The sequence below is a fragment of the Lontra canadensis genome, unplaced genomic scaffold (genome assembly GCF_010015895.1).
Source record: "Lontra canadensis isolate GAN:19392208 unplaced genomic scaffold, GSC_riverotter_1.0 scaffold50, whole genome shotgun sequence".
NCBI classification, from domain to species: Eukaryota; Metazoa; Chordata; class Mammalia; order Carnivora; family Mustelidae; genus Lontra; species Lontra canadensis.
Window position 1 is genome coordinate 3712325 of NW_022631044.1, and position 23548 is coordinate 3735872.

Sequence of the window (23548 nt, forward strand, 5' to 3'; positions counted from 1 at the left end):
TTGGGGTTATGAGTTCAAGCCCCAGGTTGGGTGTAAAAAGAATGGCAGAATCTAGGCGAACTTCTCATAGAAGGTCAACCAATCTTTTTATTCTGGATGACCACATTGTCCATTTTCCCCAGGTTGTTTGGGTGTGTGTTAGAAATCGGACATGTGGTGCTTAAGTCAGTTGGATCTGTTGTTTCACCAATGAGCGGTTCAAGTAGGAATATTTATTTCTTTACACAGACATACATCTGCTTTAAAGTGGCCCATATGCAGGAAGGAATGTCTTACCAGCACACATAAAACAGTGATTTTTAATTATCCTAATTGCTTAGGAACCCAAGTGATTTAAAAAAATTGTTCCCCCTTATGATTATAGGATTAAAGTAAAGAATTCAATACTAAATCATATACAGTATGATCACAACTTAATAAAGAAAAGATATGGGGCGCCTGGGTGGCTCAGTTGTTAAGCGTCTGCCTTTTGCTCAGGTCATGATTCCAGGGTCCTGGGATCAAGCCCCGCATCGGGCTCCCTGCTTGGCGGGAAGCCTGCTTCTCCCTTTCCCACTCCCCCTGCTTGTGTTCCCTTTCTTTGCGTGTTTCTCTCTGTCAAATATATAAATAAAATCTTAAAAAAGGTAAGAAAAGATAAGGGCAAAAACTCTATTAACTAAACAAACACATTTTTGGTGAGCGCAAGAAATGGTAAAAAGAATGTCATAGGGGATGATCACAGTGGGAGAATCCACTGGACTGAGCAGTATTTTCCAAAGTATATCTACAAGCAGTACTTGGGAGGAAACTAATTGCCTTCTGTCTTCAAATGCTGGGAGCCACTGCAAGCCCACATGGTTTCAACTCTAGTGCTCCTGCAGCTACGGTTGGATCTCCCCTCCCATTTTCCACGAAGCTTCCCTCCTGGCTCCGTCATTCCTCTGAACCTAGGTCACCAAGGTCACCATAACCTTCTTAGTGCTAATCTAATTAAAGGACTGGTGGCAGCTTGCATCTGAATTTTGTATCACTTGACCCTGTTGACTCCATGCTCCTCAGTGATGAGTCTTCCTCTCTCAGTTTCCATGACCCCAGGCTCTCCTGTTGCACTTTTTTGTTCCCTGGCTGGTCTTTGTTAGTTTCCTTCTTGTCCCCTTTTTCTTTCCCCACCATGACTTGCAGGACATGACCCTTGGGGTTCACTGCTTAACCTATTTCTCTTCCTTGTCTACACAGGCTACCTGGTTCCTGTCTTCCCTCGCCAAGCTCTCCTCTTCCTGTCCTCATCCTGGTGGCATCACTGCCAGCTCACACCAAACTCTGGAGTTCCTTCCTAACACTTCACTCTCTCTCATCCTCCTCTACACCCAGTCACCAAACCCAGTCGTTGTGTTTCCTCAGCACCTCTGGAATCCAGTCTCTCCCTCTTGCTTGCCACTGCTTTGGCTCACTCCCTCTCCCCGCCACCAACTCCCTGCCGTAGCTGGCCAGACTGCTCTAAAACACAAATCCGATCACGCCCCTGCTTAAAACACTTGCTGTTATTCTCCACTGTCCTTGGAGTGGGCTGTCATGACCAACACCCCCCATGGCCTCCTCCCACTGCTTCACATTCTGTCCTCCACCACACCCAACTCCTTGTGTCTCCTGGAAGGAGCCAGAAGCCCAGCCTGGGGTCCTTGCTCAAGCTTCCTTCTCTCTAGGATCTCCTCCCTTCTCAAGTCTCCTTCTGCCCTCAGCTTAAATGTCACTCCTAGAAGCTGGTTTTTACTCTGGTCTGGTGACATGCCCTTTCTGGGAATATCCCTCACGCCTCCTGTGCTCCGCTCCCTCACACAGCCTTTCACGCTGGCAATGTTTGGAGACTTGACTGTGTGTCCCTGCTCTTTCAGGGTGAGAATGCTGCTTGTTAGTCAGTGAACAGCCAGCACAAAGCCCGCGCTCATCTCACAGAAGACGCTCAACAAATATCTGCTGAGCGTGTCAAGGACTTGAGGATCCCCAGTATCCAACAGTCCTGGATTCAAGCCCCCGCTCTGCCCCTTACTGTTAGGAGTTAGCTGGACACTTGGGTAGTCGGGGCCCGGGTCCCCAACAAGAAAACAGGGAGCCGGGATGTGAAGACGAAACTGCACCAGCATCCTGTTTCACAGCTCAAATGAGACCTCAACAGCTTCCTGTCTGGTAACCTCTGCAGAATTAACTTTTGCAAGACATCCTGAGACAAGACAATTAACCATAAAACATCGGTCACTGTCCCAGGTCGAGGCAGTTCATCCCCACATATCAGCCCCAAAAGACCATCAACACATGAACAAGAACCCAATAGGTAGACAGGTGCATGATGAAAGCCCTAATTGGCACACGGTAGTAGCCAATCCACAGGGGACCCCCACTCAGCTTGCTCAAGATAGTTCTGTAAAAGAGCTTATAAAAACCCCTAGATCTGAATGCCCAAATGGCAACCCTCTCAGGTCCCCTCCCTCTCCGGGAGCTTTGTCTTGTCACTCGGTACACCTTGCCTTTCTGCCCGCCACTCTTGTTCTGGTCTACCTCTTCATTCTTTGAAGTGGTGTGACCGAGAACCGCGGGCACTAGGGGACTAAATCTTGTAACCTTACTAGCAGTGTGCCCTTGGCAAAGTTAATATCCTACCCTAAGCTTCAGTCACTGCTCCGTGAATAGAGATCATTCTCATTCTCCAAATGACTGTGAATGGGTTTGTGCTTCTAGAACCACCTGCGGTCAATACAATGCCTGACCCTCCCTTCTCCTCCAAGTCCCACACTCACTTCCAGGAAGCCAAAATTCAGGCCTGTTCTAATCGATATCCCTAGTGCCCAGCACTGTGATGGGTTCTTAGTGGGAGCTTAATAGATTTTTGATCAAAGAATGCTTGAGGGAAGGCAGCCAAGTTAAAGACAGAAGAAGAAAGAGGTAATACAGGGAATGTGGACAGCAGGGCAAAGGGGTGGGGGTACAGCATAGACACAATCTCTGAGTTGCTCAGGTGGCTCATCTGCTTTCGAAGGACTGGGCTGAGCACACTCTCTGCCCTCTGAGATAACCTGCCTCGGCTCACTCTGGCCTCAGTGCCAGTAGGGAGGCTTGGTGCCCATGTGACTGGCCTTACTCCCTTATTGGAAACAGCTGCACAGACAGCAGCCAGGGGCTGGAGCTCCAGGAGAGGATTTCACAACCTCTGGGGCTGAGCTTCAGATAAGTTTCAAACATTGTTTATGTACATTTACGTGTGTGTTTCCTGGGGTCTCGGGTCTCTTCAGATGGCAAGGAGGCCCAGCCTTGCCAGATAGGCTCAGAGCGTGCCTGAGTTTTTTGTTTTTGCTGATAGTAATGGAATGTACCGGCCTCCCACTGTCAGATCTGGGAGAGACAGAAGAGATGAAAACAAAGAAGACAGCCAGTTCTAGTGGTTCCCTCCCAGAGCACATGAAGGGGGATGGCCCAAATGGAGGTAAAAACAACAGGGGAGGGGTTAGACTGGTCAATATATCCATTGAATTCCATCCAGAAAAAACTAGAGTTACAGTTCCTCTTTTCCATCTTTTTCCCCTAAGCAGTAACAATAAGATAGGGGCCCAAACTGATGTTAATCTTCCTGGTAGGAAAGCGCCTGGTGAAAGCCCATGAAAACAGTCATCATCCATCTCCCTTATGCCTGTGAGACATAGGCACAGGGCTCAGAAGGAGTGTGGAGAGTTGCCTTCAAATTGATGGAGAAGGAAAGGGAAGATGCTGTCTTGGATGAAAAATAGGGAATTGGACCAGATCACTGATTCTTAACCTTGGTTGCCATTAGAACACCTGGGGGAGCTTCTAAAATCCCAGTGTCCAGACATCATCCCAGATCAATGAAATAAAACCTTTGGGGTGGGATCCCGGGGTCAGTGTTTTTGTTTTTTAGTTTTTTAAGATTTATTTATTTTACAGAGATAGAGTGAGTGCGGGCAGGAGAGGGACAGAGGGAGAGAGTGAATGAGAATCTTCAGCAAACTCCCCGCTGAGCACAGAGCCTGATTCGGGGCTCAATCCCACCACCCTGCAATCAAGTCCTGAGCCAAAACCAGGAGTTGGATGCTCAGTCGACTGAGTCATCTAGTCCCCCGCCAACCCCCACACAGCATGTCAGTGTTTTAAAGCTCCCCAGGTGATCACAATGTGCAACCAGGTTGAAAATCACTGGATTCCATGAAACCTGATCTCTGAAGTTCCCTTATATCCTTGCATTTGAAATTAGGGTGTTCTTTCTAAGTCAAGTTATTTTTGGTGGGTTTTTCCTGGTCTTTGAAAGTCTGAAGTCTCAGAATGTCACATTGAGATATGTATTTTAGAAAAAGCATAGAACAGTTATATATTGGAGGCAGGGGGATGGTTCCAGCAAAGGGTATCATGTGCTTAGTGAACTCTATGTTTTAGGATAAGATGTGTTGCTGGTTTGTTACTTAAGTGGTTTCTTCTGGCACCTTCTCTTGTGTATTGGCCCAAGGCTTTCCTGGTGGGTACCAAGGAGCAATAGGACTGTGAGCCCACCCCAGGAAGAAAAAGGAAGCAGGGGGGCGGGGGAGGGAGATGGATGGGAGAGAAGGCAGACTGGAAGCTCATGTCTCCTGTTGTGGTCCCATTCATGTTTTCCCTGACCTGGGACTTGGACGGCTCTGAGGCGGTGGGCACCAGTCCCGGGGAAGGGTGTGGCTCTGGGCTCCAGCCTCCGTAGCCCTCAGCTCTGCGGTGGAGGCTGGAGTCTCCTTGGGCAGGAAGGCTCAAAGGCTCTGTTGGTGGGCCCCTGTCTGCCTCTGCAGGGCTGGGGTGGGTTAACTGTGGGGAGGATAGGGCAGACATGAACAGAGAAGGGAGAACTGCCAGGTTTCTGTGAGGTCAACATGTGTTTGAAACAATTCAGAATGCAACGGAGAATGTAATTAGGTGATTTTTGTTTTTGTTTTTGTTTTAAAGGAAAAATTCAGAACCTGTGACTCTTGTTCATGAGCACATGCCTGGATGTAGTCATTTCGAGTTTATGGAAAATGTGGTCAGCCCCATAAATCAGGGCTGAGGAATTCTTACAGAATCATCACCGTGTAAGTGATGCAGATCTGTAGTGAGTCTCCTGAAGTTATGCAAAACAAAAAAGAATAAGCATGTAGACAAAGCTAGAACATCATCCTCCCTCTCTTGGAATTCTTTCCCAAGTTGCCATAAGGCAGCTTTGGTCCCTTCCTACCTATTCTGTGACCTTCCTTGCGTAACTCCATGCGTACGTCAAGATGTCTGGGGCCTCGTCATGATTACAAGGACACAGTTCTCAGCTTCTGTTTTTCCCATGTGTCTTAAAATTTTATTAGGATTTCTATCAAGAAAGCCCATTTAAAAGTAGGCGGGTCAAAAATCCATTTGGGACAGCGCTGAGAATAAGGTCAATTGTATCCTAATTCTTAGACCTTCTGTACTTCAAATCTATTACTTTGTGTGATCAGAGAATGAAAACTCAAGGCAGCATTGTGTTTCTTAAAAGTGTAGAGCACATCTTCAAATGTTAACACAAACTTTCATTCAAAATTCTCAAATAGGAGATTCAGTCTAGGTGTGATTCATTAGAGGATATCCTATTGTTGTTGGACTTATCCCTTTGGCCTTTTCAGGCCAAACACTGTTGATTCTTGTATCTTATCCATGACACCATCCCCTAGGACTTCTCAGGTTGACTCAGCTTATGACTATGTTTCTGCCAAACCGGTCAGTGGGGGATGGAATGTTAACAAATCTTAGCGGAGATGTTTCTCAGGTGTTCTGAAGAAATGGGCTTGTATACTTGACCAGCATATTCTGTCACAAAAAACAGTACCGCTGAACCTGAGTTTAGGTATCTAATTGTTTTCTTTCTTCATGTGTTAGATGAGGGTCATGCATGCTGAAAAAACTTCTTAATTTCCCACAGAAACCAGATGTATAAGGCCAAACACCACCCCAAGTTTACCAAGTTTACAGCCTAGGCTCACTTCTGTTAACTGTAGACTTTGTACTTTAAAATTTGCTATCTCAGTGTGTCCTTATGGCCTTTCACAGACAAACTACGAATTCCACATGACATAAGAGCCACATCAGGTCCGCATTTATATGACCTGGTTTCTTGCACATCATACTTGCCTGCTGTCCCTGCCACAACCTGGAGACAGGAAAGGCAAAATGCACAAGCTTTGAAACTTTAGACCAAATCTCTCAGCCATAAGCTAGGTGCATAGGAAGAGGGGAGGGGCCTGCCTGGTAGGCTGTGCTCTTGGGTTTTATGAGTTGTCCCATGTTGAAGAGTGAGCAGGGTAAACAAGTGGGTACGCCTGATAGACATCAATTGCAGTATGCTTTGAGTTTATGCATCAGCCCTTCACAGATGGTAAAAAAGGACGAAATAAATAACGACAGTTATATTTGCCATTGCTTGAGTATAACCGTATGTTCACTACTGGACCAAATTCTTTACAAACATTACCTTCTCCAACCAACCAATGTATCATCTACTTTATAAAGCTGAAGTTCAGAGAGTTTAAGTAACTTGCCTGGAGTTCTCCTGCCTAAAGGAAATTCTTTATCTGATTTGAAAGGGGTTCCAAGTCAGACACCTTTATTTTGCTTTTGGGTTAATGTGTCTGACTCCCAGAGAAGTGGATGGAAGGTGTAGTTTGCTGCGAGTTGAGGGAGAACTTGGTCGCAAGCTTTGTTTTATAAAGTTTAGGGATGAGAGACGAGCTCTTACAAGAAGACAGAGCAACAATGTGATTTCGGCAGAACTGGAGCTGTTTCTAGCATTTTCGTTATGTGAACACAAGTTACTCAGCTTCTCTTGTCCTTCATTTTCTCATTGACAGAATGAAGATGGGCCAAATTGTTCCTAAGGGTCTCTGCTGGCTCCTCCCTTTCTGCCTCCTCTTAGTTGGAGACTCTCCATGCTTGGGCCTGACCATTTGGGGCAAATCCTCACCAGGGCAGAAGGCCCTCCTGAGATCTTGGACTAGTTGGGCCCAATACCTGATGGAAGTTTGTGGGAGTTTTCTGTGGCCCCTATTTCCTCATCCCATCTTGTGGCTCTGGCATCTTGCTGGTCACCATAAGCCACTGCTCTGGGGAATAGCAGGCCTCTATCCTGGTACAGCCTAGGCAAGAGCCAGCCTTGCCTCTTTCACTCATTGTACCTATAAATTAAGAAGCTCAAGTCCTAGGAAGTTTAACTTGACTTATTTCTGTCAAAATCCTTTCCAGAAAAAAACAACACTCAAGGTCTTATCGAAACCAGAATTTTTAGAATTAGTATCTGTTTTCTCATAACATAAAATAATAGCTGCATATATATGGAGTTATTCTAGTTCAATGAAGTCAGAGGGAGAGAGAAAAACAATGTGTGTGTGACAACCATGAATGAATCCTACCGTGTCTCCCGGCTGTGGACGCATCACAGACACACGATCATATCCTTTCCTTAGTAGGACCCACAAGGCATCCAGTTTTCCCTGCAAAAGGCAAAAACAAAAACAAATGTACCCAGGTTACAAATGAAACCAGAGCAGTGGCCAGCACAGACATGTAGAACTTTCCATGCTTCTTCAGTCATGTGAACAACATACCACTGGCAATGTGGTTGTAAAGGCTAAGTGACTATCCAGGCCCTAAGTTCAGGGGTCTGCAGGAATGTAGGGGGAGAAGAGACCCATAACAGAAGGCTCTGTGCTCATGAGGGTACACCTGAGACTAGGGGGCAACCTCAGATTTGCAAACACAGAGTTCATTCAGGCTCTCAGCTTTTGCTTTTACCATATTTCCAGCCATATCCTCACACCATGGGTCTATCCTTCCAACTTCCACTGAAGTTTTTTCTTCCCACTTAATGCCCAGAGTTCACGAATGAAGCAATGATAACAAATTCAGGAAAATTACTAAACAGAAATGTCAATGGAGCAAGACCAATAAAAGGCCCCTGGGATGCAGATCCCTGGCTGTCCCCTAGGCTCACTCAGCACTTGCTCACTAGGACTTGCTCAGGTATCCCAGGCTCGAGGGACAGATGACCAAACATCCCAGATCACAACCCCTTTGGATTTGTAGGTAGTGGGTTGAATCTGGGAAGAGTGGGTCTATGAATGCTGAAGTTTTCAGTGTGTGATGAAGGGAGTCTACTTCCTCTGGCCATTCTTGTTCCCCAGCCATGTTGAAGGAGGCCGATTTCCCCTGCTGCAAATACTAAAAGGAGACAATGACATTTATTTAGCTTTGCTCTATTAACCTTTAATATATTATCTTCTAAGGCAGAAAGGACTTTGGAAATATGATTAAGTTAAGGATCTCGGCGGGATGGGGAGGGTTATCCTGGACTATGCAGGTGGACCCAATGTAACCATGTGGATAGAGCCTTACTAGAGCAGGAGGGTCAGGGTCTGAGAAGTCGTGCCAACAGATGGAGAATCAGAGCGATACCTCTGAGGAAGATTCAACTCATGGTTGCTTTGGAGAGGGAAGTGGGCCAGAAATCAATGAATGTGGGCAGTCTCTAAACTCTAGAAAGGCAGGGAGATGGATTCTCTCCTGGAGCCTCCAGAAGAGATGTAGCCCTGGCCTTGCCTTGATTTTAACCTAGTGAGACATATTTTGGGGTTCTGTCCTTCAGAACTATAGAATGATAGGTTTGGTTTAATTCACTTAGTTAGTGGTAGCTTATTACAGCAGCAACAAACTGATGTAGCTCTTATTAATCCCTGACATATTCTATGTTTATTTGCCTATTGTCTGTCTCTGCCACCCGGAATGTCAACTCCAGGACAGCAGAGGTGTCAGCTAGGTTTGTAAATTGCTATCTGTCCAGTCCTAGGAGAGCATCGGGCGCTCAGTAGATATTAGTTGGATGAATGATTGAATTCAGTGCTTCTAATTGCTGGGCTAGGTGCTATCACAAGGGTCTTCTGGCAAAGTCCAAAAGGATTAGGGAGAGGAAACAGAAGGTCAGACTAACAACTAATTTGCCTAGGCACACAGCTTGTAAATTGGAGAGGTGCGACTGGACCCCACAGCTGCGTAATTCTAAAGTTTGCATATTTTCTATTATACAACCGTAGATTCTTCCCTGTGCACATCTTTCTGGCTAGAGTACTTGAACTTAGATCCTTTAGAATAGGGTTTCTAACTCCTTGGTTGCAACTCTTCAAGCCCCCATGAAACAATGTTGTGTATTAGGACCAAAATGTTTAAGAAGTAAAATAGAAGCGGAAGGGAAATACTTGAGCCGTTTGCCCATGGCGAAGATAACTATCATTTTGTGACAAATTCGTATCAGTTAAATTTGTCTGGGCATGTATATGGTTGGTGTTTGTGTGCACACACAACGCACACACAGGTACATACTGGGCCGAGCTGTGCTTCCTGCTGGGATCTCAGCGAGCCATGTTTGAAGGCCATCAACTGAAGGGGTCTCTACAGGATGATGCCAAAAGGCTGGGAAATCCAGAGCCCTTCAAGTTGCTTGACACAAAGCTTTTGAGGCAGAAGCACCAATTTTAAAAATATCATCCTGAAGATTTCATGCTCTGACCTTGTTTTCTGGTGGGTTATATTCAAATACAAAAAAGTCTGCTCTTGAATCTCTATCAACTCTTGCTCAAGTTCTTGTGGGTTAAACTTTGTCTTGCTAAGTGTCATGTTTCTCATCTCTTTTGGTGAAGTATTTACGAAAGCCTCTAAAAATATTTTAAAAGCTGGATGGGACTGCTGCTGTGTTCAGCCTGGTTTTTTGCATTAAACTATTTCAATCACCAGTTAAATGTTTTCCTTTAAGATTCCTTGGGATAAGCATTTATATTTCAGGATAAAACCAGGTGGGTTTCCTGGATGGATGCCTCTTTTCTTTCGCTATTTTGAGGGACTCCCAGTATTTGTCCTTGCGAATCAGCCCACCCACAGCGTTCTGTGTGCTAATTACTCAACTGCTTTGCACCGGAGGAGCAATGAGACTGGGCTGGAAGAGTATCTGCAGAAATTTAAAGCTAAAGCTACACGCAGAGCAAAAGAGTAGAGCCCCCCTAGATGTGTCATACCACGAGAATCAGCAGGAAGTCAGGTTTTCTGGTGGCAGTGGGTCGCAGTTTGATACTTAAGCACAAAGGGACAATTCAGACAACCTGAGTTTGTATTCTGGGTCTGCCCCTCCCGGGTCTGCAGCCTCAGGCAAGCTGGTTCGGCTCCTTAAGCCTCACCTTTCTCATCTTTAAAACAGACCACAATGTACCATCTACCCGATAGACTTGTTATAAAGGCCTACAATTAGATATTGGAGTTAGATACTCATCTAATAGAAAGTATTCATTAAATGTTATCTGTGATCATGGGAAAGTCATTAAAATGATTATCTGGGAGGCTCTGCAGAAAGCAGAAAAAAACACAATACAGAGTGTAAGAATCCGATAATGTGGACTTTACCGGTCTTCCATTCTGTGCTCCTCCAACCCTTTCCTCCCTTTGCTCGGGCCACACTTCTCATCGCCCTCCAGCCTGCCATGGTCTGGCCTCTCTGGCAGTGTTTGGTAGCCACAACACTCCACCAAAGCTGCACCTGTTCAGGCCACCCATGGATCCCAAGTGCCAAATGCCTTGGCCAGGGCTGGGCCTCATTTTACTCAATTTGGATATCTGATGCACTGGGCCTCTCCCTTCTGCACACTCTCCCTTGGCCTCAGTGCCTCCAGCCTCTGCCTGCTCCTTCCTACCTCTTGGCTAAGGTCTTTTCAGCCTCTACCTGGTGCTCCCCTCAGCCCTCCTCCAGCCTCTCCCTCAGGCTGAGTGCTCCCCTTGGGGGGCACTCACCAAGTCTCTGGGGTCAGCTTCCATCTGTCTGCTCATGGCTCACAAATTCTACCTTTAGCTTAGTCCTCCCTTGAATTCCAGATCCAGTTACCTACCAAATCTTAGTTGTAATGCAGATGTAGCACAGGTATCGAAGACTGAACCATCCCGTTCCCCAACCCGCTCCCCCTTTTGCATACCCTGCTTGGTTCCTGGAACCTTCGACATCTCCCCGGGTAAGCTGGACACTGGAGAATCATTGTCACGTCCTCTCCCTTGGCCAATTCTTCCTACTCAACTTCAACCATGTCTTGTGGACATTCCCTGTGTCACAGCTTTCCTGTCACTGCTTCCTGTCCACCCTGTCCCATTGTCTCCATGGCTGCTGCCTTGGCCCAGGTCTCAGCACCTGTCACTCATCCTGTGAACAGTTTCTGATTGGTCTTTTACCTCCAGGCTCTCGGGCCTCTCTCCTGTACAATTAATAACAGATTTCATTGCTCTCTCGAATGGATGCTTTGCCATTAATAAAATAAGCCAAGAAACATCTTACTAGCAGTATGAATTTAGGCAAGTTATCTAACCTCTCTGTGTCTTAGTTTCCCCCCCTCTATAAATGGGAATAGTAGGAATTTCTACTTCTGAGGGTCGATGTGAGAAATAAAGGAGCGAGTACATGGAAAGCCCTCGGAATTGGGCCTGACTTACAGTATGAATCTCACCCAGGGGAGGGCTTTATCCAGGTGAGCTGCTGTCCTTTGGCTCTTCTGGCCAAGGTGAGACTAGTTAGTTAGTCCTAGTCGTACTCTCTGGGTTCTGAGTTCTAGTGGTCCCACAGATGAGCCTGAAGTTCCATCTCTGGGGCATAGGAAACAATCTGGGTAACTGACATTTCCAACACCTCATTCTGCTCCCATGGCAGGTAGCTTTCTTTGCAAGAGCTGGAGTGAGTTTTAGAACAAGTATGTTTATAACCAAGAAGAGGATAAAAAATTGCTCTCTGAGGTCAAGGAGAAGTCTGTAACAAAGGCTGTTGGAACCTTAATTTTTCTGAACATGGGCAGAAGCCTATAATTTCAAGACAGGAGTTAATGAGGTTATTAATAATAGCCCTTTAGGGTGTGAAAAGCCTTGGGAGATTTAGACAACCAGTCCCTGGGCTTTACCCAAAGTCTAGGGAGGAAGAGGCCTTTGAGTCGACTCCACTGTTTATCTCGGATTTGAGTGTCCATCCTACACAGGCCTATCCATAGGACGCATTTCAAGACACTGGTCCTGCCCCAGGAGAAATGCTCAACGGCTGCTGGGAAGCTGAGACAGAGATTTTCCCATTACCCTGAGGCCCCCCTGTCGAAATAGATGAGCTGACATTTAAGTTTAACTTTCTCTCATAGGAAGTTGACATATTTTGACTACAAAATGAGAAATTTACCCAGTCTAGGCTCCCAAACTATACCTCAGGCTCAGACAACCTTCAAATCCACAAAGGCAGGCAAACGGGAGCTCTATGTCAACTCTAGTTCTTGTTTCTTCCCAAACAATAAGGCAGGGCTGGGAATGTTTATGCGGCCATCATTCAAAGTATCCTGGTGCCTGAGGTTTGTGGCTGAGTTTCCTTTTCTCTCATTTTTAAAGTTTTGGCCAGGCAACAGCTGTGTCTTCTCTTCTGGTTTGTCTGCCTTCGCTGCTGGGAAGTTAGTCAGACGTTGAGAATTTTGAGGGTAGCTCAACGATAGGGCTGTTATAGACTAACAGTAGGATTTTTACACCTTAAAATATATGGTAAATACTGTGACCCATGCTCCTCTTTAGATGAAATAAATGAATGGATAATGTTGGAAACACACCCTTTCACGTGCACACACACACACACACACACACGTACACTCACACACAGTCACACACAGGATATTTTTTGCTTTGCTCTTTTTGAGTTTTGGTCATTGTTTAAAAAAAGCTTGCAGCTATTATAAAAAGTAGCCAGAGAGGGACAGAAAAAGTCGGTTCAACATCAGCGGCCCATCTGACAACACTTCGGGCTTTGGTGGGTCTCTCTGACATGCAGCTCCATCCAGCACAGTTTCATGGCTCAATGCTGCTTGATTCCAGGGTCAAGGTGCTTTAGGCCAGGGGTGAAGGCTGGCCTGACAGAAAATGAACAGAACAGAAGACCACCCGCTACCCCCCACCAGCCTCCGCGAGTATTACGGGCTGACTGCCCCTTCACCATCTGGCTCTCTCGCAAAGAACAGCCAGCCGGTCTGCCTGGCCATGCAGGGTCTGGCTTTTGTCCTTCGGCTGTCATTTCTGTCATTTCTAGTCATATGGAGGAGCTACTGGAAAGGGAGAAAATGGTTTCTCTAAAGGCTCCAAGCCTTCCAGCAAACCTGAAAACAGTGCTGGTTTTAATCTGTCTGGAGGCCATCTATCTGGGCATTACTTAACTTGTCTGAAATGGTCAGTCCCAATTTAATGAGAAGCATGGGGTGCTGTCAATCCGGGGGGGGGTAAAACCGAGCAAAGGCAAATTAAGGCCAAATATCGGAAAATTTCCTGGTCATGAGCCTGGAATGAGGAAAGGGTGAAGTGTGGCTGCTGTGGTCAGTGCCCTAAATGAGACTGGGAAATGGTGGAGAGAAGCCCATTGTGGACTTCTTCTCGTGATGAGTCCCCACTCGGTTCCCTTAGCACAAGCACTCATCTGCTTCTCAGCTCCTCATACCTGTTCCGCAAAATGCATGATAAAAGTGAGTCAAAAGCAATACCTTAAAAGATGTATACGATTCTGACTACTTTCATTGGGGGACTTTCATAAGAGTCTTCCCAGTGGCTCTTAAAAGTTTTGCACTAGGTGGGAGTATTGTCCCTATTGTAGTGGGGGCAGAGAGCTGACGGGTCATTCTCCACGAGCTGCCTGCCGCCACCCACTCTCTGCCTTTCTCTGCCTTCCTAGCTCTAAGCTCTAGAAGGCTGACCTCTGCAGATAATACCATCTGGTTTCCCTTTGGTTTGGCCAGTAGGTGGTACCAGAGGAGAAGAGGGCAAGATGAGGGAGAGGTCGGGGCATTCATTCCTTCTGTTCCCTCCCTGACCCCCTGCCTTCTTCAGTGGCTACATTCTTATAGGTTAGGGATCTGTATGCATTTTCTGCAAAGGGCCAAAGAGTAAATGTTTTAGGCTTTGTAGCTCAAGAGACAAACTCTGGGATATTATATAGGAACTTCCATAACCACTTAAAAATAAGGAAAACCACTCTTAGTTTGTGGGCCATCTATAAACAGGAGGTAGGGAAGATTTAGATTGCTGATTTCCTCTCTCCGGTCACAGCTCCCAATGGGTGTCCTCTTCTCCTTGCCACTGGTGCCCAGGACACCATCTCCCCTCCTTATCCTTTAGGCCCGGGGTGCAGCTCCCATTGTTGCTGGTCCCTGTGTGCCTGGCCATCGCCGTGAGTTACCTCAACCCTGCCCTCACCAAAAGTTCAAACCTCTTGAGGGTGCTTCTGTTTCCCACCAAGAAGACAAATCCAGTGAGAGGGCTCAGGAAAGGGAAGCAGAATTTATGGAACTACATGAGGCTAATGTTTTTCCCAAGGCCCAGTGAGGTCCACAGGTGCTACAGCTAAGGTGAGGCTCATCATGGAGCATGAAACTTGTTCAGCAGTATGAACGTGGAAGTCATGGTAACAAGTCTGCTTGGAGACTTCTTCTGGAGAGATGGACAATTTTACTTTTGAAATCCTTTCTGGGCTTCTATTCTGAAACCTCCTTGTTTCTAGCTTTCCCTCAACCAGCCGGCCCATAAACACATAAGATGACCTTTTTTTCTCTCCTCTCCTCAAAGAGATGGTGAGGAAAATGTCAGCTTCTTCGTATTGATGGTGCCAAAGTGATCTGTGTGCATCCTGGGAGGTAGCTAAACCAGTAGCATACTCCAGGGGTGGTTTCATAGTTAATTCCAGGTGTCAGCTCTTTAACAAGATGCTGGAGGCCCTCTGGTGGGCCAGGCACCATACTATCACCCACTAAAGATGAGGGAACCACAGCTGCTGTCTCCAGGAGGTCCGGTCTGCTAGGGAGAAGGCTCCAGCATGAGCAGTCACACCCCCGGGCTATTGCAAAGAGTGAGCCGAGCAGGCATTGGCTGGAGCCGCCTCACCAGCAGGAGGCAGTCACCATTCCCAGGTTAGAGCAGGGCGGTCCTGCTGAGGGCCTGGGCCTGTCCACCAGCATCCCAGGTCTCTTCCATCTGGTTCTTTGCGGTTTCCTTGACACTCACACTCTCAACCACTTCACACGACTACAGCAGTTGTGTCTGTGGTGAAAAGGAGCCACGAACTCTAACGCGGGCCTGCTCGCTGAGACTTCTGGAAAATTGCTGAGGTGTGGTCATGGTCTCTTGGCCAAGTGCCAAGGTTCCAGCCCTCAGGGAGCCAGCACCCCTTGGAAGCCCGGCTGGAACTGTCGGTTCCAGACAATTTCTTAACTGGGCTTGTTCAATCCCAACTTGCTACCCCCACAGCCAAAAGTCGCTGATTTAGTAGATGTGGGTTGGGCCCGAGAATGTGCATTTCCAGTAAGTTCCTGCTGCTGCTGGTCCAGGGGCCACACTGTGAGAACGAGCAGTTCAACACAGTGACCAAAGAGGAGGCCCAAGAGCAGGGACTGTGGAGGGAAGAGTAATTGGGCAACAGAGGGGTGTGCCTTAGGGAGTTCAGATGTTAAAAAGGGGGCACAGGCTAGGGGGGAAAGGAGTTTCACTGGATGAGAAAAAGTGAGCGAGGGGTGATGGCCCGTGTGTCTTTGAAAGTCGCTAAGACTTTAAGACGCTCAGTCTTCAGGCCTGGGAATCTGTATTTTTAAAGCTCTCAGGGTAACTCTGATACTCACCCAGGTTTGAGAACCTCTGTCTGCTTAATATCTGGCAGTACCCAGGACAAATACTCGCTGAATTCATACTAATTCCAAGTGGGTGTTGGGCATGTTTTTAGCTTTCTAAATCTAGTTATTCTCTATCCCTATTTATTTCATAAAACTCCGTCCTAAACCACCAGTTAGCAGAGGAGTAACAAGCTCTCCAGAAGAACTGGATTCTTCAAACAGAATTAATGTTCTTTCCAAATCCAAGATTACAGAAATGAAAACCTGGCTATGACCAAGTATGTTGTGTTAGTCACAAGGTACGGATTCCTAAAAACGACATAATAGAAAATTCCCTTTCTTGTTCATCTCAGAGACTCCGCTTGGCTCCTTCCTGTCTGCACATGCATGCACGCCATTGCATGTCCTGCATGAGAAAATAATTAGAAGCAAACAGCTGTTAGGCAAGCAAGCTGCGTTTCGCCCACATCTTTCCAGAGTTCAAGCCATTGCCCTGAAGAGGCAGGGCAGGGGGTGGGGGTGGGGAGGGACTTATCTTAAAAAAGAATCTCCCTGCTTTAAACACAGCAATCCAAAATGAAAATACAGTGCTGTTAGCATGTAGCTAGCTTGGCTGAGAAGAGACGATTACCAATGACATTTCACTCCCTTGTTTAAAATGGTTATTTCTTTTGATTTTGTAGGACAAGGGGTGCTCTAAGATTAGCAAATAATTTAGTGAATGATGAAGATTATTTTCGCTCTCACTGGAAGAGGGGTAAGGCCATGTGGGTGTGTGTGATGAGAGCTGGCTCTCACATGGGGTCTTTAATTTGTGGCCATGGACTTGGCCCAGTTTCTGTTTGCCCTATAGAAATAGAGGAAGAACAAGAGGAAGAGAAAGAGAAGAAAAGCCTTCAGGAAGCATTAGCTACCTTCCAGGGCTTACACTTCTTAAGAGGCCAAAGAGGTTTACTTTCTGGAGCTGTGCAGGGGAAGAGAGAGATAGTGGAGAAAAAAAGGGGTTTTGTTCATAGCCAGGAAGAGTACTCGCTCTAGCTCCATGGTCAACACCTGAAAGGCTGCCAGGAGGCTTGGATAAAGGGGAATGGGCTTGTGGTATGGCAAGAGGACGAGAGAGAAGGCATCAAGGGGAATGCAGCCATTTTTGTTAGTAGAACTGCCTACCCATGAAGTCATGAGCCAGTAGAGAAATTTGTAGTCACCTTCTGGGGTTACGTCCCCAGTCCCTTGACTCCTAGTCCACTTGCATTCCACTAGAGTGCCATGGTGATTTTAAAAAGCCTAGTCTCGACTTTGATACTGTCGAAATAGGACAAGGAAGTACCTGTACTTTTAAGTCCATGATTTTAGAACTGTGTTCCCTTGTGATACTCTGGAATTTGGTTGGATATTTTATCACGTCAAGACTCTGGTTCTGCCTATGCAAGTGTCTTAGCAGGAGTGATGATGATTTCTGAGTAAAGAGAGACACACCTTGATCGGGGAGTACCACTTCCGAGGGGAAGAGGGCCGCCGCATGTTGTTGTTGAGATTTCGAGGCTCAGGGAATTCGTATTCCTGCTCTGGCATCTTCACTCTGGCATTCTTTGCCTTTTCCAACTTAGCACCTTCTTCTGTGGAACCTTTTTCTCCCCAACGAACCTAAAATAAATAATATATAATAAAATAAAATGACAAAATGAAGTATAATGTCCCTGGAGAACAGGCATCGTACATACACAGGTGACATGCAGTGTGAGTGCTGCTCACTCCCCAGTTCCTTTGGGTTTTGAGGGCGAGGGAAGAGGAAGGTATGGAAAAAGGAGAAGAGGAAGGGTTGAAGGGGCAGAGAGAGCAAGCTGGGCAGATGGATCTTTAGGGAAGGAACGGTCCATGCTGTGGGGACAGCATGTGCAAAGACCCTGCAGACCCAGGCAAGAACTTTGGATTTTATTCCAATGAGAGAGAAAACCACTGAGGGGTTTGAGCAGATGAGTGAAAACTACTCTGACTCAATGGTGGGCAAGACACGGGGGTGCGCCATTAAAGGGGGGATACCTGCCATCTCTCCATCTGATGCCTTATGTAATCCACATCCCCATCCAACCTCAAGTATGAGTTGTCACCAGTTTTCTCTGGTGGCTGGCTGGCACACAGATGTGAGTACGGGAAACTCTGTTCTTACCTCCATCCTTTTAATGCCTCCAACACCTCGCCCGCCATAGTAAGAGGCATCTACGGTAGGCCACTTTTTCTTGGGCAGACCGTCATCATCTTCTTCCTGCAGAAAGATTGTCATACATGAAGGAAGCAAAGCACAAGTGTTCTTTATACATGTCCATTTTGGCAAAGTGGTTGGGAGGCAACTGCCTGGGTTAAACCCCAGAGTTCCTGGGGCCTTCCTTGGAGCAAGTCACTTTACTTCCTTATCTGTAAAGTTGGGGTAAAAGCAGAATGACCTGGTTAGGTCCTGGCACAATCCTGGGACCCGTTCCCTTGTGCACCTCTACCCTTTCATGGGGTATTTCATCTAATTCCCTCTACATGTTGATGACTTGTGTGTTTATATCTTCATCCCCGACTCCTCTGAACCCAAATGTTGACTTGACACTGACATTTCCTCTCAGGGGATAATAACCATCTCAAGAACACCACATCAAAGAGGAGCCTCCCCACATCCTCACTTTAAACTGCTCCTGCTCTAGTCTCCTCCACTGCCTGGAGCCACTCTTGAATCCTCTCTTTCCCCCACCGTCCTTCCCCGAACTCATCTCAGTTTGCCCGCAACTTCTGTTGACCTTACTTCTAAAAGATCCCAAATCTGTGATTTCTCCACCTTCACCTCCCTCCCACCCCACTGGTCCCAATTCCCCTACACTTTCTCCATCTAGGTTGCCTAACTGACATCCCTGCCGCACTCCTCGCCTACAGTCCATTCTGCACAGAGCAACAGAGAAGAATCCCAACCCCGGCTCTGCCTGCAAGCTGCGGCTTTAGCTCATCTCTCCAGCCTTCTTCCTTACCATGCTGCCTCCCTGCATTCCAGCCTGCTTGCCTTCTCTCTGTCCTTCAGAGACTGAGCACATTCCTGTCTTGAGGCCTGTGCACTAGCTGTCCCCTTCCTTGCCCAGGAATGCTCCCCCCCGTGCTCTTCTCCTGGCTGGCTCCTTCCTGTCACTCCTGGAGAGGTCTTCCCTGGACATCCCTCTAAAGTAGGCCCAGTCTCTTCATCCCATCAATCTGTTTCATTTTCCATAATGGGTCCCAATATGGCTTGACATTTATTTACGGTTGGTCTCTCCAGGCTGGAATGTAAGGGTTCCATGGAAGTTTCTGTTTATTGGTCACGTTTACCATGTTTTTCGAATGGCACCTAGCATGTGGGAGGTGCCTAAGAATTATCTGTCGAATTTACAGCCAAATGAGATGAACTGATTCAAATAAAGCAGTTAACCCAGTGCCTGCAACTTAGCTCAGTGACCAGAAGTTAGCGCTTATTATATTTTTTTAAGATGAAGGGAAAAAACAAGAGGAACTTATTATGGACGGAGAAGGGAAGGAAATTAGCAAAACTGCTCCTTATCTTGGCCCCATAATTATTCCTGTTGAGGAGAGAAAAATATCACCATCTATAGCCATGGCTAGGTTACAGGGTGGTGGTATGATTTCCCTCCTGGATGAAGAAAGGAGGCTGAAGAAGGGGTCTCTGCAAAGCAGGAGAATAAGCCAAAGAAGCTGAAATTGTTCAGAACAAGCCTGCTTCCCCCAGCCTGTGTTGGTGGTACCGGAGAATCAAGGACTTGGAGTGGAGTCCTAGGTGGAAAGGGGCATCCCATGCAGGAGGCAAGGAACCGAGCAATGACAAGTCATCAGCAGGACAGAGATCCAGAGATAATAACAAAACAAAGCAATAACATACTAATGCATTAAGACTCTCTGGGTAACTTGCTCTGCTTGGGATGGGTAGACTTCTTTTTAAAAAATTTTTTTAAATTTTATAGATCTTAAAGGACGTGATCACAGCAGACCAGGGGGATCCGCAACATATTGGCAGATGATATTTGGGTTGGTCCCTCTGTCTTTTTAAAACAGATCTGTCCTCCTTCACCGTGGGACCATGAGCCCTGAATACTGAGTGGATTCTGTTGCCCTTGGATTCTAGGTCTGGAACGGAGCCTGGTGCCCAGGAGGTGGTCAATAAGCAGGTACCGAGTTCGTGATAATCACAGCTGAATTTATGAAGCCCTTGCCATGTATGTGCCACTCAGTCTTCCAAGTGCTTTACACGCATCAACCTTTTAATCTCACAGCAAGCAGCATGGTTCACTTTACAGAGAAGGAATAGAGCGATTCAGTGGCTTGGGTCACCCTGCTCATGGGGGGCAGAGCTGCCTACGAGCCCAGGAAACCTCACTCTCATTTCTTTCTCAGTGTTGGCAACATTCTGGGTTTTGTCCTTTGGATTTTGCTTTTCCAGTCATTTGATGGTATCAAATAAATGCTACTTTTCTACTCCCCCCTCCCCTCCTTGATCCTGCTCATTTGGAGGCTTTATGACTGTAAGATAGGATAAAATAATAAAGTCAAAGAGCCCCAAATATCAGCTCACAGTGAGAATTTCAGAAGGCTTAGGATGTCAAAGCAAAAACCTTAGATATCTTACACATACAGTTAAACTATCCCTGGAGGTGGGTGTCTGTGTGTCATATATGAAATGTGGCTTCACGGATGGTCTTGTGCAGTTTTCCAAAGGAGAGAACTGAAGTTATGTCACTCAAAACTGAACATGACAGCACGAAGAACATAAGGAACTCCAAGACTAAAGCTGATTTATTCAATAGGGAACTGAAACGGTCTTAAGGGTCTCCTAATTTTTTTAAAGAACTGGAGTTCAAACACTAGAGCCCATTTACTGGAGCCTATTCATTGCACAGTCAAGTCAGATCCAGGGAAATGAAGGGATCAGTGGAGCTGAAGCTCTGGTCCTGTTCCCTGATGTCTTGTCCTGGGAGTTTCCCCCTACATGCTCCCGGAGCTGCCCTTCCTCATGTCGTCGGTCCCACCTTAGACCCGCTACAGCTCTGGGCTCTACTCTGCTGTGCATGCGCGGCAGGGGCTGGCCTTCCCACAACAGGAAATGCCAAGACTTCAATCTGCTCCGCCAAGCCCGCCGTGTAATCCCCTGACCCGAGCTTGCCTGCCAAACTCAAACAACATCAGCAAAGACAACACAAAGGCCCAGGGTTCGATGGACAGGAGAGTCAGAATTTCCCTGCAGTTACCATGGCTTTGTTTACACATTCTAGAGACGGGAGGGTTTTGCAATCTTCAGAAGAGAAGGGACTCTTTAATGTGTCTTTTCATTTGGCCCAAAACTGATGGAGTAAAATCAGTCCCCAGCAATGCCACCAAGAACATAGGCAGCACTTGAAGTGAATTTCTAGATCGAATTAAGTAGAAAGTCTGTCTTGGGGAACCCCCATCACACTGCCCTTCAAGGACGTGTTGGGTGGGGATGTTGAGGAAGAACTCCCTGGACACAGATCCTCTGTGATTATTAAAGGACAGACTGGAGAAGCCACATCGCTCTGCATGAGCAAAGTAGTGGGGATGGGGAGCTTGTGGGCAGTCAGCAGAGGATGGTGGCTGTGAGAGTGGAGAAACGAGCTGCCAGAAGACTGCCTGGGCCCCCCTGAGAAGAGGGCCTCAGGCACCTCCCAGGAGCAGGAATGACAAGGACGGTGGCCTGTGCTGGAACTCACCCCAGTCCTTTGAAACCTTTTCAAGTCCCTATGCAGATGGTCTTGTGCTCGAGATGCCTTAGGTTTGGGTCGGGGGAAGTGGGGTCGTGGAGCGTAGGAATCAGGTTTGCAAGATGGTGCTTGGCAGATGAAGAAGATGAGATCCGGCTGGAGCAAGGAGGAGGAGTCAGTGGTGTCTGGAGAAACCGCAGAGATTAGGGAGGGATGCTTGTTTCCCATCAGGGGAAGTTATGTTTAAATCTTAAAGGATGTGGTGGCCCCAGACATCTAGTTGGCTGATACGTGGGTAAAATGAGTGGCAGCACGTTACTCAGATGGCAGACGTCCCTTCTGAGCCTCAGGTCCTCAGGCAGCCTTGCTCCAGGGAGAGAGAGAGAGAGCTCCAGAACCCGGAGCCTGAAACATGTAAGCTCAGTTTGCCCATAACTGGGTTAGTCCCGTGCCACCCTCAGACACTGAATTTCGCCATCTTCTAATCATGCCAGGCTTCTGGACAACTCCACTCTTCAACATTCTTGGCTCCGTGTGTTCAGAACATCCTTCTTCTACTGCTTCTACATCTCTTTTAGGATATGGCTGGAATGTGGGCTATTCTGTGAAGAACTCCCTGATCCCCCACAGAATTCAAGGCTCTATCCTGGGCCAGATTAGGCTGCTCATCCCCAAGTCACTGTGCTGCAGGCAACACCTGCAACTATCTACGCAAAGGGGAACGTACCCGAAGCAGAATAGAGCCCAAGGAAACAGTTCCATGTGACAGTTCATTGAAGGGTAACCCATCTTCCACCCTGAGGACAAGCCCATCTAGCCACAAACAAGGGCCCTTTATTTGTCTATTCCTTCATTTACTCACTCCAGCAACTGGAGCTGAGCTCCCAGAGCTTGCCAGCACAGTGTTATATTTTGAGAAAAATAAAGAGTGTGAAAAGAATAAATCTGCCACCAAGATCATCTACATTTATAGAAGAGTATGTTTTGTGAGGGTGATGACATGAGTAAAGGACCAAGGCCACTAAAACTCCCAGGCACAGGAGGCTCTGGAGGGCAGAACCCAGAGCAGAACTGGCTGTCCTGTCTCATCCGAGGTCTTTGGGGATAAGCCCGAGAGGTCACCCTCAAGGTCAGCCTTGGAGATGAATTCCTAGGAGTGAACTGGAAAGTCAGAAAAATCCAACAACACTTCTCTTTGTAAATACCAAAAATCCCAGCTGACCAAAGATTTCCCCATTCTGAGTTGCATTTCACATGTCAGGAGCCCATATCATATCTGTTTACATGCAAACACAATGATTAAGGACAGCACCATGATTGTCCTGTATTCTTCAATGAAGAATAGTGTATTTCCTTTTTTAGTATCAATGTTCCTTTTTTAAACGGTTGAAATAGAGAATACTGAATTCTGGGCCTGTTCTAACACTAATGCTTGAAGCATGTGTGTGTGTGTGTGTGTGTGTGTGTGTGTGTGCATGTGATAGTGTGTTTGGAATGTCCACTGAAAAGAAGATGCCTGATGGTCATTTGGCTCTTAACTCTTCCAGAGTAGGGGGCAACTCCGACTTTCCTTGGAGACATAGCTGTGAAGTGGTTCAACTTGTCTGGTCCTAGACAAGTTATATGATTTTCCCATAACTCGGTTTTCCTATTTTAAAAAAGTTCTTGCCACAGAGAAATTGTTAGGATGAGTGAGCGTGATAATGAACCTGGAAATAAGTTCATTATTCAAAGCCAGGTGCTTATTGTTAATTGTATGCCCACCCATGTCAGTGCCTTTAGCATGCAGCTCTCTTCCTCCCAAAGAAACACAGTCACAAAATCCATGGCAGGTGACTTAGAACTAAACCATCAGATGAAGTACATTACTGGATTCCCCCTTAAACTGCCATTCGTTTGGAGAAGCTAGAGGCTTTGTGAGGAACCCTCACTCTTCTGCCAATTAGAAAAGACTCTCAACCCAGAAAATACCCCTCTTCGTTGTTGAAATTGAGCTTTCTTGCTTTTACCGAGGTCTCGAGAAAAGTAATTTTTCTTTGTCTTCTCTTTATACAGAAGGATCATTGTTGGTTGCTGGAATCTCAAAAAGTCATGCTTTTTTATATTATGTATTTC

The 23548-nt window shown here is 46.7% G+C and overlaps 1 protein-coding gene across 1 annotated transcript in view; it reads right to left on the reverse strand.

Moving 5' to 3' along the window:
- The window catches only part of ANTXR1 (ANTXR cell adhesion molecule 1), a 210337-nt gene that overhangs the window by 38140 nt on the left and 148649 nt on the right, over positions 1 to 23548 (reverse strand). The window contains exons 15-17 of the mRNA XM_032873745.1: positions 17866 to 17961; positions 17175 to 17342; positions 7422 to 7502 (exon numbers count right to left, since the gene is read on the reverse strand). Of these exons, the coding sequence (XP_032729636.1) occupies positions 7422 to 7502; positions 17175 to 17342; positions 17866 to 17961 (345 nt within the window). The remainder of the gene's footprint in view (positions 1 to 7421; positions 7503 to 17174; positions 17343 to 17865; positions 17962 to 23548) is intronic.